This window comes from Camelus dromedarius, chromosome 23, assembly GCF_036321535.1.
Source record: "Camelus dromedarius isolate mCamDro1 chromosome 23, mCamDro1.pat, whole genome shotgun sequence".
Classification (NCBI taxonomy): Eukaryota; Metazoa; Chordata; class Mammalia; order Artiodactyla; family Camelidae; genus Camelus; species Camelus dromedarius.
Genome location: NC_087458.1, coordinates 7,167,673 through 7,181,585, shown reverse-complemented (window position 1 = coordinate 7,181,585; position 13,913 = coordinate 7,167,673). Strand labels below are relative to the sequence as shown.

At 33.7% G+C, this 13,913-nt stretch overlaps 1 protein-coding gene across 4 annotated transcripts in view; it reads left to right on the top strand.

Moving 5' to 3' along the window:
- Positions 1-13,913, top strand: part of ASH1L (ASH1 like histone lysine methyltransferase) — a 152,448-nt gene that overhangs the window by 13,992 nt on the left and 124,543 nt on the right. For all 4 annotated transcript variants that reach the window (XM_031436128.2, XM_010979719.3, XM_010979712.3 and 1 more), the window contains exon 2: positions 11,579-12,099. In XM_031436128.2, the coding sequence (XP_031291988.2) occupies positions 11,680-12,099 (420 nt within the window). In that variant the 5' untranslated portion in view covers positions 11,579-11,679. The remainder of the gene's footprint in view (positions 1-11,578; positions 12,100-13,913) is intronic.

Genomic DNA, 13,913 nt, shown 5'->3' with positions numbered 1-13,913 from the left:
ATTTTCCTTTATGATTTCTAGTTTCCTGATCTGCTTAAGAAGGTTTCTCAACTATAGGCTGTAGAAATATTCACAAATATTCTTCAGGTGCTTTTATTTTTACATATAGCTCTAAAATCCTTGAGGAGATTATTTTTGTGTTTAATGGGAGGAATGAATCTAACTTTGTTTTCTCCAAATGGATAGCAAGTTAGATCAACATGCAGCAACATACATCAAATAAATCAGCTTCTTGTCATATTGAAATTTGTTAATTGAAAAAGTTTTTACAGGACTGCCACCAGCACATATTCTGTCTTTATGCAAAGTAGGAAAGGAACCTCTTCCACAAGATATTTTATTTTGATCTGCCAGAAACATTTTAAACAGCTTTTTTGAGATATAATTCATGTACTATACAATTCATTAATTCAAAACATACAATTCAATGGTTTTTAGTATGTTCACATAGTTATGCAATCAGGACCCCACTATAATTTTAGAACATTTCATCATTGTAGCCATTAGGAGTCACTGTTCATCCTAGGTATTCCCATTTTCCCCTGGCTCTAGGTAACCACTGATCTACTTTCTTTTTCTATAGATTTGCCTATTTCGGACATTTCATATAAGCGGAATCATATAATGTATTGTCTTTTGGAACTGGCTTCTTTGATTTAGCATAATGTTTTCAAGGTTCATCTGTATTGTAGCATATATCAGTACAGCTGGCCCTCCATGTCTCTGGGTTCCACATGCACGCCTTCAGCCAACCATGGATTCAAAATATTTGGGGAAAAAAATCCCAGAAAGTAAAGCTTGAATTTGCTGCATGCAACTTTTTACACAGCATTGACACTGTATTTACAGCTGTTTATGTAGCATTTACATGTAAGCAATCTAGATATGCTTAAATGCAGGTAGGTTATATGCAAAAACTATGCCATTTTATCTAAGGGACTTGAGTATCTTCAGATTTGGATATCTGCAGGGATTCTGGAACCAATTCCCCATGATACTGAGGGATGATTGTACTTCATTCCTTTTTATTGATGAATAACAGAGCCTGTATGGGTATGTTTAACATTCATGTAAAAGTTTTTGTGTAGATACATATTTTCATTCCTCTTGGATGTATACCTAGGAGTGAAATTGCAGTGTTGTGTGGTAACTCTGTTTAACCTTTTGAGGAACTGCCAGACTATTTTCCAAAGCAACTGTAACATTTTATATTTTGACTCCAATTTTTCCACAGAAAAATTTTATGAAAAACAAGTGTAAGATATTTACAGTGTGAATGGTGCCCTCTCTTGGAAGTGACTCATTTGTTTAGTGTACAACCAAGTGGATTGAGTTGACAGCCCTTAATCCTGGTAATAATTGTAATAATTCATTAATGAGACAATCTTTCCAATGTAACTTCTACTTCCCTCTTGTTACCATTTTAGAATTCCCTAGGGATAGAAATCAATGCCCCTACACATTCCTTGCAACCAAAGTCCCATCCCTCTTTAAAAAAAAAAAAAAAAAACAGAATTGAAGTTATATATTTGATCCATGTTAACTTTGCTCCTTAGGAAGAGCTAAGTAAGGTTTGATCAGATTATCTGTCTGCCAGTCGATGAGTATAATTTTTTTCCTCAGGATTATCTTTGGGAATTTTTTCTGTGTATATTTTCCCCTTGTGGCTTACTGATTGTAATTTATGTCTGCCATTTCACTTTCCTGTTCTAAAGGTTCTAAAGTAGTTTGTTGGTTTAAAACAGTATTTCTTTGGTCATGAGACACATTCTTCCCTCCCAGTTTAATGTTTCTGAAATTAGGAAATTACACAGTTCATAATTACGTTTAATGTGATAGTGGTTTATAAAAATTTTTCCCCTGAAAATGTGGTCATTGATTAATGAAACCTCTTAAAATCACTGGCATCTCCAAATTTAAGAAATATCTATAGTATATAAATGTAAAAATAACTAGATTTATTGGTGATTAGTACTTTGAAAGTTAGGAATTGTTGATGATTGTAACAATCTTTTAAATGAAGAGTTTTTCTGTATGTGAGTAAAAAGCTTAGTTTGTCCCATGTAAATATAATTTATGTTGTATAAATTATGCTGTATAAATTAGGAATATAGTTTAAATTTTGTTGGATTGTCATGAAAATATTTTAGCTTCTGATTTCAGTGACTTATATAATATCATTGATTCAGTGGTTTGATATAAAACATCTTAAACCAGTTAAGACACTACGTACCCTTTTACCAGTTACATACATAGTGCCTATTTTTTAGGTTGTAAAAACAGTATGAGGAGATTATATAATATTTAAAGACAATTATAATATCTGTTCTTTAATATTTTAATTTTCATTTTGTTTTTTCTCTATATGCATGACTAAAAGTATACTAGTATGTATGTTTGTTTATTCTGTCAGTAGATTGAATATGTTTTATGTTCCAGGCACTTTACTAATGCTATAACAGTGATAAGGCAGACAGGATTCTTATCTTTATGGAACAAATGATCTAATGTAAAATATGAATATTAAGCATAATAAGTTTTAAGGGACTTACAGTATGCTATATGAGCACTTAACAGGGTTTAGGAAATGTCTCCCTGATGAAGTGACCTTTAAGCTGAGATGGAAAGGATGAGTAGAAGTCCTATCCAAGAAGTGGATGGAAGAGAGTTCCAGGCAGAGAGAACTATGTTCTTCTAGAGGGAGGAAGACAGACATTTGAGGAACTGAAAAGTACTTAGAACACTTATGTGTCACACATATAGTTGTTTTTTCTTTCTTTTTTTTTTTTTTTTTGGTGGTTATTTGCCCCTGCTCTGCTCATAGAAGAGTGGGAAATGTTGTGGCTAGGGGCAGGTAGGGGCAGGTAACAAAAACAAAAAAGTAAACACTGATATGTGTGTGAAGTACTTTTGTTAAGTACTTCTGATTTATTAGTTCATGAACTAACAGCAGTTTCTATTCACAGATGAGAGAACAAGGCATGGAGTGCTTTGCCGAAAATTAATATAGCAGAACTGGAATCTGAGTGTATGCATTCTGGACCCAGAGTTTGTGTCTTTAACTACTGTACCATACTGCAAATGTGTTATAAATTATGATTAGGATTGGGGACTTTTATATCCAGAGATTTTAAACAAATAAATGACGTAATCTTGTTGTTTTTAAAATCATCTTTCTGGCTGCATCTTGAGGAAGAGACTGGAGGAGAGCAAGGTGGATATACAGTGAAGTTAGAAGACCATACTATATCATGGGGAAGAATTGTTTTTCTGGACAAGTCTGTGACAGTGAAATTAGAACTGCATGTAACCAAAAATTATTTATGTGGTTTTCAGAAGTTTTTTGTTTTTTTAGATTCTTTAAAAATTGAAGTATAGTTGATTTACAGTATTTCAGGTGTACAGCAAAAATGATTCAGTTATACGTATATATTTGTTTATCTGCTTTATGTATAATAGTGTGTATCTGTTAATCCCCAATTCCAGATTTATTCATGCCCGCCTTTCCCCTTTGGTAACCATAAATTTGTATTCTGCGTCTGTGAGTCCATTTCTGCTTTCTAAATAAGTTCGTTTGTATTATTTTTTTAGATTCCACATATACGTGATGTCGTATATTTGTCTTTCTCTGTCTGACTTAACTACACTTAGTAATCTGTAGATCTATCCATGTTTCTGCAAATGGCATTTTTTCATTCTTTTTTATGACTAATATTCCATTTTGTATGTGTATACACACACACATACTACATATTCTTTACCCATTCATCTGTTGCTGGACATTTAGGTCACTTCCATGTCTTCCCTGTTATAAATAGGCATGCTGTGAATGTTGGGGTACGTGTGTTTTTTCAAGTTTAAGTTTTCTCCAGTTTTGATGTGAGACTGAGGAGTCAAAGGTGACACCTAGGTTTCTGACTTGATCAACTGGTGGTACTAATTACTTAGCTTATATGATGTATTCTAAGAAATACGCCAGTCATCTATAAGAATTTGAATCAGGATGAAACCCAGAATAAATTAAATTGCATAAGGAGTTATTAATTTTTTAAAGTGTTAGGTAGTTAATTTATACCTGGTTTTGAATGTTGAGAAATAGAACAATAATTACAGTCTCTAATTGTGTTTAATAAAGACCACAAAGAAAATAAAAATTTATTACAAATGAGGCAAGCTAGATTTTACTTACGTTAAGCTAAAAACTTGCTAACGTTGTTCAGTCTGTAGTGTGGTAATTTTAGTTGTATACTTATCCCAAAAGAAAAAAAAAATTATTTTACGTATTGGGGAAAGTTTAAATAAGATAAATTACCTTTCTTATCAAGTTAAAATAAAAACTTATAAAACTTCATTTACTTTATATTCATATATTGTCATACTGTCTCCTTTGTATATCATGTACATATATTTCCTTTTGTCTGCTTGACCTTTCTACTTCAGTATTTCATGGGCATCTAAATTTTAACTTATTTATTCCTGGACTCTTCATCTTCCTTTTCTGACTCATCCTGGCAAACAACTTCTAGAATGTTAGTTCCACAAGGGCAAGATTTTTGTGTTTCTTGCAATGCTATATAACTTTCAGTTACATACTGGGCACTCAGTAAATATTTGTTGGAAGTGTCTGAAAGGTACCACCATACAATTCTCCAGTTGCTCAAGTCTTCAGATTTTCTTTCCCTCCTCTCCTACATGTTATTGACAAATCATATCAATTAAAATTAATCTCACAATCTGTCCATTTTTCTTTGTTTCCAGTGCTACCACCCTAATCTGTCAGTCTTATGACTAGTATCCCAGAATCAACTTTTGCTGTCTTTCTAACTATTCTTCCACAGCAACCAGAGAAGTTTTCTAAAATTTACATTGTGTCTTGTTACTCCCCTACTCAGAGCTTCTTTTTGGATTTCACATTTTTATGTAGGCCAGCAAGGCCCTCTGCAAGCTATTTTTGTTTATCTTCCCATTTTCATTTTCTGCTATTCTTTTGGTTTATCTACTATTAACCTTTACAGTCTTGGGGACTTTTTAAAAATACTCTTCCCGGTTTTTGGATCATTTTCACCTCCATTTTGCCTGGCTATTCCCTACTCATACTGGGTCCACTTTAAAGTTAAATGTTATTTCTAAGATATTTCCCCTGTCCCTCCAAGTTCCCTTGATATACTACCTCATTTAGTAGTACCTTAACATTTATTAGAAGTTATAATTATACATATTTATATGATTAGTCGTTTATCTGTCTCCCTCTCTAAAATTTAAGGTTCATGACACCAAGGACCATATTTGTATTATTTATGATTGTACCTACAGTGGATGTCATAATTCTCAAAACGTATTTAGAGACTTTCAGAATATTTATTGAATGAATGAAGCGGTAGATTAAGAATGATGAATCCAAAAAGGAGATGATGGAATGGTTAGAGATGTAGTTGAAAAGCCAGTAGAATGTGTCATCATAGCAGCCAAGTGAGAGTTTCAAATATCAAATATACCAAATGTCACAGAGAGGAGTAATAAGATCAGGACTGAAAATGATTTTTAAGAGACAGCATTAACAGTGTTTAAGAGGGACCAGCCAGATCTAAGCTCTACCTTTTATTGGCTATTAACCTGTTTTTTCATTTCTAAAAAGAGAGTGATAATAGTAACTACCTCATGGTGATTGTGAGGCTTAAATAAGATAGTCTATATAAAATTTTTAGCATAGAGCTTTCCACATATTAAGAGCTCAGTAAAATTTAGATGTTTTTGTTATTTTTAAGTTACTGATTCTGAACCCACTTTAAGGACTCAATATTTGTAGTACTTAGAAAAATATATATAGTTTGCTCTTGAACAATGGAGGAGTTAGGGGTGTTGACTGTCCAAGTAGTTGAAAACCCACGTAATCAACCCTCTGTATTTACGGTTCCTCCATGCCTGTGGATTCAACCAACCTCAGATCCTGTAGTACTGTAATATTTACTATTGAAAAAAATCTTCATACAAGTGGACCTGTGCAGTTCAGATTCTTGTGGTTCAACTGTAATTAGTAATTTTCTAAAAAGTTTGTTCATAGCTAAAATGATCTGGGCAAAAGGGCTTCATGCTATAGATTAATGTTAGTTTCACTTGAATTTGAACTGGACTGTTTCAGATTGTTTCAGTGGTTTGAAAATATAAGTCCCAAAGTTGCGTGTGAGATGAATATTGAATTTGCCTCTTTGAGCATGAGTAGAGTTTCCAGCATTCTTAGTTCTGTGTTTCTCCTTGAAACTGTATTTTAAATTGAATATATTGTAGTAGGAACCAGAGTAAGTTGTGTAACAACATAGTATCCTTGCCCCTGAATGGAAAACCTAAATTGTATAGATACATCTTTCCAAAAGCTGAAAGAATATCATTCACAAAGAACATTGCTTTGAAAGTTCAAAAACAACATTCTGGCAGCTGCTGTAGGAACTGCTTTTCAAACAGTTTTCATTTAGCAGATAAAAAGCATTCTTTGTTGTGAAGTATCTTCAGAACTTGGATTTATCTTTACTAGAAACACTTAAATTTGGTATGTGGAGTTTGCCAATCATGATTTTCCAGTCTTACTGCCTAAATAGATTCACAAAATATGCCCTTAGGCATACTGTTCTTTTTCCTCCTTGATCAAGTTAAAGAAATATAATATTTCTGTATTCTTACATACACTTCTAGATTAGTGATCAGTGTTTTCAGATTAATTCTCTTTCAGTTGATTGATATTCTGCTATTATTTAATCATCTGTGTGACTTGGTTTCAGTTTTTTCCATTTTAAAAGGAAAAAAAAAATGGAGAATCATGCTCTCCAAAGAATTCTCAGGAGTGATTTGAAAGGGAATAAATGCTGGTAAAAAGTCCTTTGAGTTCTTTGGAAAAAATACTGAAATTCTACTTTATAAATATGCATTAAGACTTCTGGAATTCTTTCATTATGAAAGTCAAAAATTCTAGGGGAGTTTTAATATGTGTGTACTTGTGAGTAGTCATATAAAAAGTTATTTTTATGTAAATCATTATTTGTTTTTATTCCAGGAAGGATTTGTTTTAATAATTAACCAGAAGGATGTATGGCCAGTCCATCAGTTAACCTTGGTAACATGAAATGCAGGATGGGCATTAGAATTTAAGAAATAAGAAAGAAAGATGGGAACACCTAGAAGAGGAACAAATTAAAGCCAATGAGATGTAACCCACATAAGGCATGGAATTAATTCAAATATTTTACTGAATACCACTTACGTGTCAGGTACTGTTCTAGGTCCTGGGATACTATGTTGAAATAAACTGGCAAAAATCCATTTCCACATGGACTTTACATTCCACTGAAAAGATACAGACAATAAATAGATTGTACACCCAATAGTGAGACGAGCAAAGGCGAAAAATAGGATAGAGTATGAGAAAAGGGTGGTGGAATGGGTGTTTTTCTATTTTATAAAGGGAATGCCTCTTTTATAAGTTACATTTAGGCAAAGATATGAAGGAAATGAAAGAGCAAACCATGCAGTTATCTGGGGAAAGAATGTTCTGGTCAGGTAGAATAAATAAGTGCAGAGGCCCTTTTGGGGGATTATTTCTGTTGTATTTGAGAAACAGGAGGAGAATACTTGTGTCCCCACTTTTTGGAACTAAGTGGAGAGACTGATAGGATATGGAAGAGAGGGCCTTTAGACCATTGCAAGACTTTAGCTGCTACTTTGAGTGAGATGGAAAGTCACTGAAAGAGTTTTGAGCAGAGGAGTGATATGATAAGATACAAGTTTTAAAAGGATCACCCTGATGTCAAGTCAAGAAGACTAAAGAGATAGTCTGAATCAAGGAACCAGTTAGGGGGCTGTTGAAATAGTCCAAGTCAGATATTATCACTTGTGTCTGATTGGTAGCTATCAGATTAATGAGAAATAGGTTCTGCTTTTATTTTTAAGGTAAAGAAGACTTCTGACCAAATGGACATACGGGGCGTTAGAAAAAGAAAGGAATCAAGGATGATTAGAAATTTTTGGCCTAAATATTTCTGGTTGGAGTTGCATTTGTTGAGATGAGTAAGCCTGTGGGAAGAACAGATTGGGGGAGCTGGGTGAAAGTGAATTGACTTTGAACTTGAAGTACCTAATTGTTAGCCATCCAGTGTTGTCAAGTAGGCATTTAGATATATGAATCTAGAGTTCTAGGAAGAGGTCTCAGCTGGTCTCTATCTGGCAATAAAAATTTGTGAATCATCAATGTTAGGTGGAATTTAAATCCAAAAGACCAATTAGTCATTTAGGAGATGAGCGTAGATAGACAAGGAAAGAGCTTGCCTGGGGCACTCCAGTGTTTATAGTTAAGAGAGAAAAGGAAGAACTGACAAAGAAGACTGAGGTTGACTAGCCAGTAAGGGAGACCCATCCAAAGAGGTATCATGGAAGTCAAGAGAAGAAGTGGAGGGGCTGTTCATGTGTGTCACGTTCTGTAGATAAGTCAGTTAAGATCAGAGGACTGAGAATTGATCATTGTACTTAGCAGTGAAGACTGCGTTAGTGACCTTGACCAGCAGTTTCTGTGGAGAAGTGGTGGTGAAAATGTGATTGGTATGTCCAAGAGAAAAGGAAAAGATGAGAGTTTAGAGATGGGGAGTATAGACAGTCTTTTCAAGAAGTTTTTTGTAAGAAGGAACAGAGAAATGGGAAGCTGGTGGGAAAATGGGGTCAAGAGTTGTTTTCTTAGATGAGAAATATTTTAGTATGTTTTCATGCTGTTTGGCATTATCCAGAGGAAAGGTGAGAAATGGGTGATGTGAGGGAGAAAGAGCATAGTTTTCTGAATAATGCTGTTGAGAAGGCATTGGGGATAGAATTTAGCCCTTAAATGGGTCGGTTTGAAGTAGAGACTATGCATTATAATAGGAAGGAAGACAGAAGCCATAGGAACAGACACTGGCAGGTGGGTGGATATATGGTAGGAACTTGTGGCAGTTTCTGATAGTTTCTGCTGTCATCATCTGATTGGAAGCAAAGTCAGTGAGAATGGAGTTGATATGGAATAGCTGTCTAGGAGAGTGGTGGTGTGAATAGATTAGGGAAATGTGTTAACAGCACTAAGGGTTCATATGAGGTTAGTGGTCAGGAATATAACTTCAGATCAGTGAGCGTGATTGTTTTCCTTAGACCAGCTTTGATGGTACAGAGACAAAAGAGGTATAAGATATGATTTGGAAGCTGTTACTAGTGCAATTAAAATATTTTAGTAAGTTTATAAAAAACCACCTCTATGAAATACAATCAACATATAATAATAAAAAAAAAACCTTGTGTGTATGTTTCTCATAATAACGCAAGATGAAGTCATGTGAAAAAAGAAGAAACATTTTCTACATGTCAAACATTATGTTAGAAGCTGTAGGGGCCTTAAAATTCATTTATTAATTCAACCATTTATTGAGTACTAAAATGTGTTCTATTCATTGTTCCAGGTGCAGGGGATATAGTGATGAACAAGCTAGAAGAGGTCCGTCATGAAGTTTACATTTTAGCTATAGTACATTTGGGGATGTGACTGACAAATGTGGAGCAAGGGGGAAAAAAAACAGTTAATCATCCAAACTGTCATCCTGTATGGATAATAGGTATTCAGGGAAGGATCATGTCAGTGGAAGTTTAAATATGGTCTGAGAACATAGGTCTACAATCTGTCATCCAAAAGTTTGTTTTTTGCTCTTAGAAAGCTAATGTAGTGTAGATTGGGTTACTTCTACTGTAGTGTTTAGGGTAGCACTCCTTAATCAAACATTTTAGTTCTTCTACATTAAAATGTATGACTGTTCACAGAAATTGTAATTAAGACCAATGTGGATCCAGATCAAGTTAGGTTTTGTTACTAGTGAGTTATGAAAAATTTTTGATTTTCAGAGTTTTGAATTTTCAGTTGTGAAACATCATGGAGAAGAAAGGACTTTGTACTTTTAAAGGAAAGAAAGCACATGGCCCAGAAGCAGAAATGAACATGATTTTTTAGGGACAGTAAAGAAAACTGAATTGACTAAATTATAGTGGATGTGTGTTGGAAAGTCAGGATATACAGGTTTGAGTAGTTAGAGCCAGATTATGAAAAGCCTTGAATACCATTGTGAGGCGTTAATATATGAAGTGGTAGATGGCAAGAAGAACTGTCCTATAGAACTGGAAAGTTACTGTTACAGCTGTTTATGTGAACGAATAGAATAGAAACACGCTTTAGTCAATTTGCCAATATTTGTTGAGTGACTACTTAAAGTGCTGCTGTTACTGCTATTACTAGTACTACTGATAAAATTGTTGGCACCTTCTATTGAGCCTTGCTATGTTCCAGACATTGGGCTATGCATTTTACTTACATTTCATGTAGGAGTTGTAACACAGTTATATCATATGGTCTTTGTCTTTGAAAATCTTATAAATTTGTTGAAGAGAAGGTCTTAAGGCACATAGTTTAAACTATAAAATATTCTACTTCATCAGTGGAACTTTCTAAGGGATAGGATGTTCTTTCTTCCAGATAACTGGTACTGGATCTTGATTTGGGTATATGCCTGAAATAAAGACTGGTTTGTCAGTCTTCAAGAATAATGAATTGTTTTGCTTTGGTTTTATATTCTAGTCACTAGATTATATGGCAGTCTGGTTTCCTGAGGATCTTTATTTATGTAAGGGGGTTGCCCTATATACATTATTCAGATTCTTAGCTAAGTTATATCACCTATTGTAAAATAATAAATCTATATGCTGGTTTAAAAATACTTCATAGATTTGGGAGATTGAAGTGTCCCAACTGACTATTTGCTATTAGGGAAAATTGTGTCTGGTTTTCAGAGTTTTTATAACAATTATTATCAGTCATTAATATAACTATTTAACATTTGTCTTTTTTACTAGAGCATAAGGCTTTTATAAGTTTAGAAACTGGATCTGTTTTGTTGAATACTGTATTTCCAGGATGTTGCACAATGCCTGGCACATGATAGGTGCTCAGAGATATTTTTAAATGAATGAATGAGTAAATGAATTCAGAGTTGAATTGCGTACCAGCAACAGAGATAATTCCAGCCTAAGAATAAGAATCCTAACCTAAAAAGCCTACAACCTCTTACAAAAAAGTTTGGAGCACTGAAAGCAGCCAAAAATACTTTTTTTTTTTTACGTTCAATGAAGTTGATTTTATTTAATTAAAATGTGAGAATTATATTCCTCTGAATTTGAGAAGTGTTAAAATACATGAAATTATTTTTATCTCAGGCTATGTTTGCTTTTGCTTGACTATCAGTTGCAGACGCTTCTTTGTTGAGTTGTTAACAGTGGTTCTTAAACCACTGTTTGACTTGGACCGTACCACTACAGCTTGTTTGTGATATCTGGAGAATAATAAACTTATTCCAAAATTTTAAATTTATTTATAACTAAATGAATTTAAATCCACTTTGAAATATATTTATCTGTTTTAACCGTGATTTTGGATTCTTTCTGACCTCCTTGTCCTCCTCCCCGTGTACTCATTTCTCATGTTAATAATTGCCTTTGTTCTGATAAATTTTTGTTATGGTCTGTCCTGCAGAGAAAGAGATGCTGGTTGCAAGTTTTGGAGATCCCTGTTTTTTATGGAACACAGTTCTGTAAAATTTTCATAAGATTCCTTGGCAATAACATACACTTGTGATGGACCCTAGAAATACTGCTATGTTAGGATTGGGTTCTGATTCCGAAGGATTTTCAAGAAAGAGTCCCTCTGCCATCAACACTGGCACACTGGTCAGCAAGAGAGAAGTAGAACTAGATAATAACACAAAGGAAGAAGAGGACCTTCGCAAGTGGAATCGGGAAAGAAACATTGAAGCAGGGAAAGATGATGGTTTGACTGATGCACAGCAACAGTTTTCAGTGAAAGAAACAAACTTTTCAGAGGGAAATTTAAAATTGAAAATTGGCCTTCAGGCTAAGAGGACTAAAAAACCTCCAAAAAACTTGGAGAACTATGTATGTCGACCTGCCATAAAAACAACTATCAAGCACCCAAGGAAGGCACTTAAAAGTGGGAAGATGACAGACGAAAAGAATGAACACTGTCCTTCAAAGCGAGTAAGTAGAATTCCCAAAAACAATATGTAATTATTAACAATATTTGGATTTCTACATTAATTTTTATCGAGCTTACATAAATATTCCAGAAAGTTTGATTTTAATCTTTATATGTTATTTCCAAATAGTCTGTTTTGTGAGCTTAAAACAGGCTTTGAGGCTTTTCAGAGATGTGAGCCATACGATAACCATGTATTTTTTGAATTTATAAGATTATGGCAAATACTTTAAATGAGTGTATATTCAGATTGCTGCTCTTTTGTGGCCTAGTGGAAAGAATATTGGATTTGTAGTTAGGAAACCTAGAATTGAATCTTGCTTTCCTGTTTACTAACAATGTGAATGTAGACAAATTAACAGAAGAAATGAAGGCTCAAAGATGTTAAATGGTTATAATACCACCTAGCTTTCAGGATGGTTGCAAGGATCCATTCACTAACATATTAAAAGCTTTTGTTAAATGAAATGTTACATGCAAGAATTAATTCCTTTTGTTCCTCATAAGGCAAATTAATATATTAAAGATTGTCCCCCTATTTCCCACCAGTTATCCACACATAATAACTATTTTTTCTTAATTCTAATAAAGATAGTAAATTTGTTTTAGATCATGTCTTGACCACAAGTTCATTTACTCTCTACAGTATCTAATTTCAGGTTGTAGGTACCATATGTGCCTACAAACGGATTTAAATTTGTGCATGCGTAAGTAAAACAGTGAATCTAGGTAGAAAGAATTGACTTAACATTTTGGCTAAAATTCTGGAATATTCCTGACTGTGTAAAATAACTTGGTTTTTACTGTTAATTCCTTAACATCAAATTTATGTGCTTTCTTCATGATGCAGACTGTGGTATCCAGAAATTTTGTTTTCCAAATTGCTTTGATGTCCAGAAATTTTTAACAGTTGCCATTCTGCATAGGATCATAGAAATATAAGGTAGCCTGGGTTATTTTATTGATAAAATCAGCTGTGGATGAGTTAGATTTTAAGTCAAGAAATAATGAGTATTGTACCAATTCTTGGAAAAAAATTAACTGGATGAATTTTAGCTAAGTTGATTAATATACCCTGAGCCTTATTTTCCTTATATCTATTCCTGGTAACCTAAAGAATTTTCATAAGGGCTATTCAAAAAGTTTTTATCCAGACCTTTTTACTTGAAGCAATGTTAGAGCTTGTCTTGCACAGCTAATTTTTAAAGGGCTCCAACATGATGTCTTTAGTTATCTTTCTGTAGTGTTTTTTTCTGAATAGTGCTAATGATGAGGTTTTTGTACTGAAAAGATTTTACCCACAATACATACTTAGTCTAAATATATAAGTAGTTTATATCTTACTTACCTTGTTTGCAGTCTGTGATTCCTGAGGAAAGGTATCTATATACTTTAAAAAACTGCTGGTAATGGATAAGTGTTTATTTTTCCAGCAGTTTCAACAGGATGTTGAATATATTAGTTCTTAATAAGTAATGGAAAAAGCATGAGTTATGGGATCAGAACCATGTTCAAATACTGGCTTAATAACAGTACACAGGCAGTTTGGTTTATCTTAACTGAGCTGTGGTTTCTCATTTATAACATGGTAGTGTTAATGCCTATCTTAAATGCTTATATAAAGAATTACGTTTTAATAGCCAAGACTTGGAAACAACCCAAGTACCCATCAACAAATGATTGGCTTAAGAAGATGTGGTATGTATACACAATGGAATATTACTCAACCATAAAAAGAACGAAATACTGCCATTTGCAGTGACATAGATGGACCTAGAGAATATTATGCTTGGTAAAGTAAGTCAGAGAAAAGCAA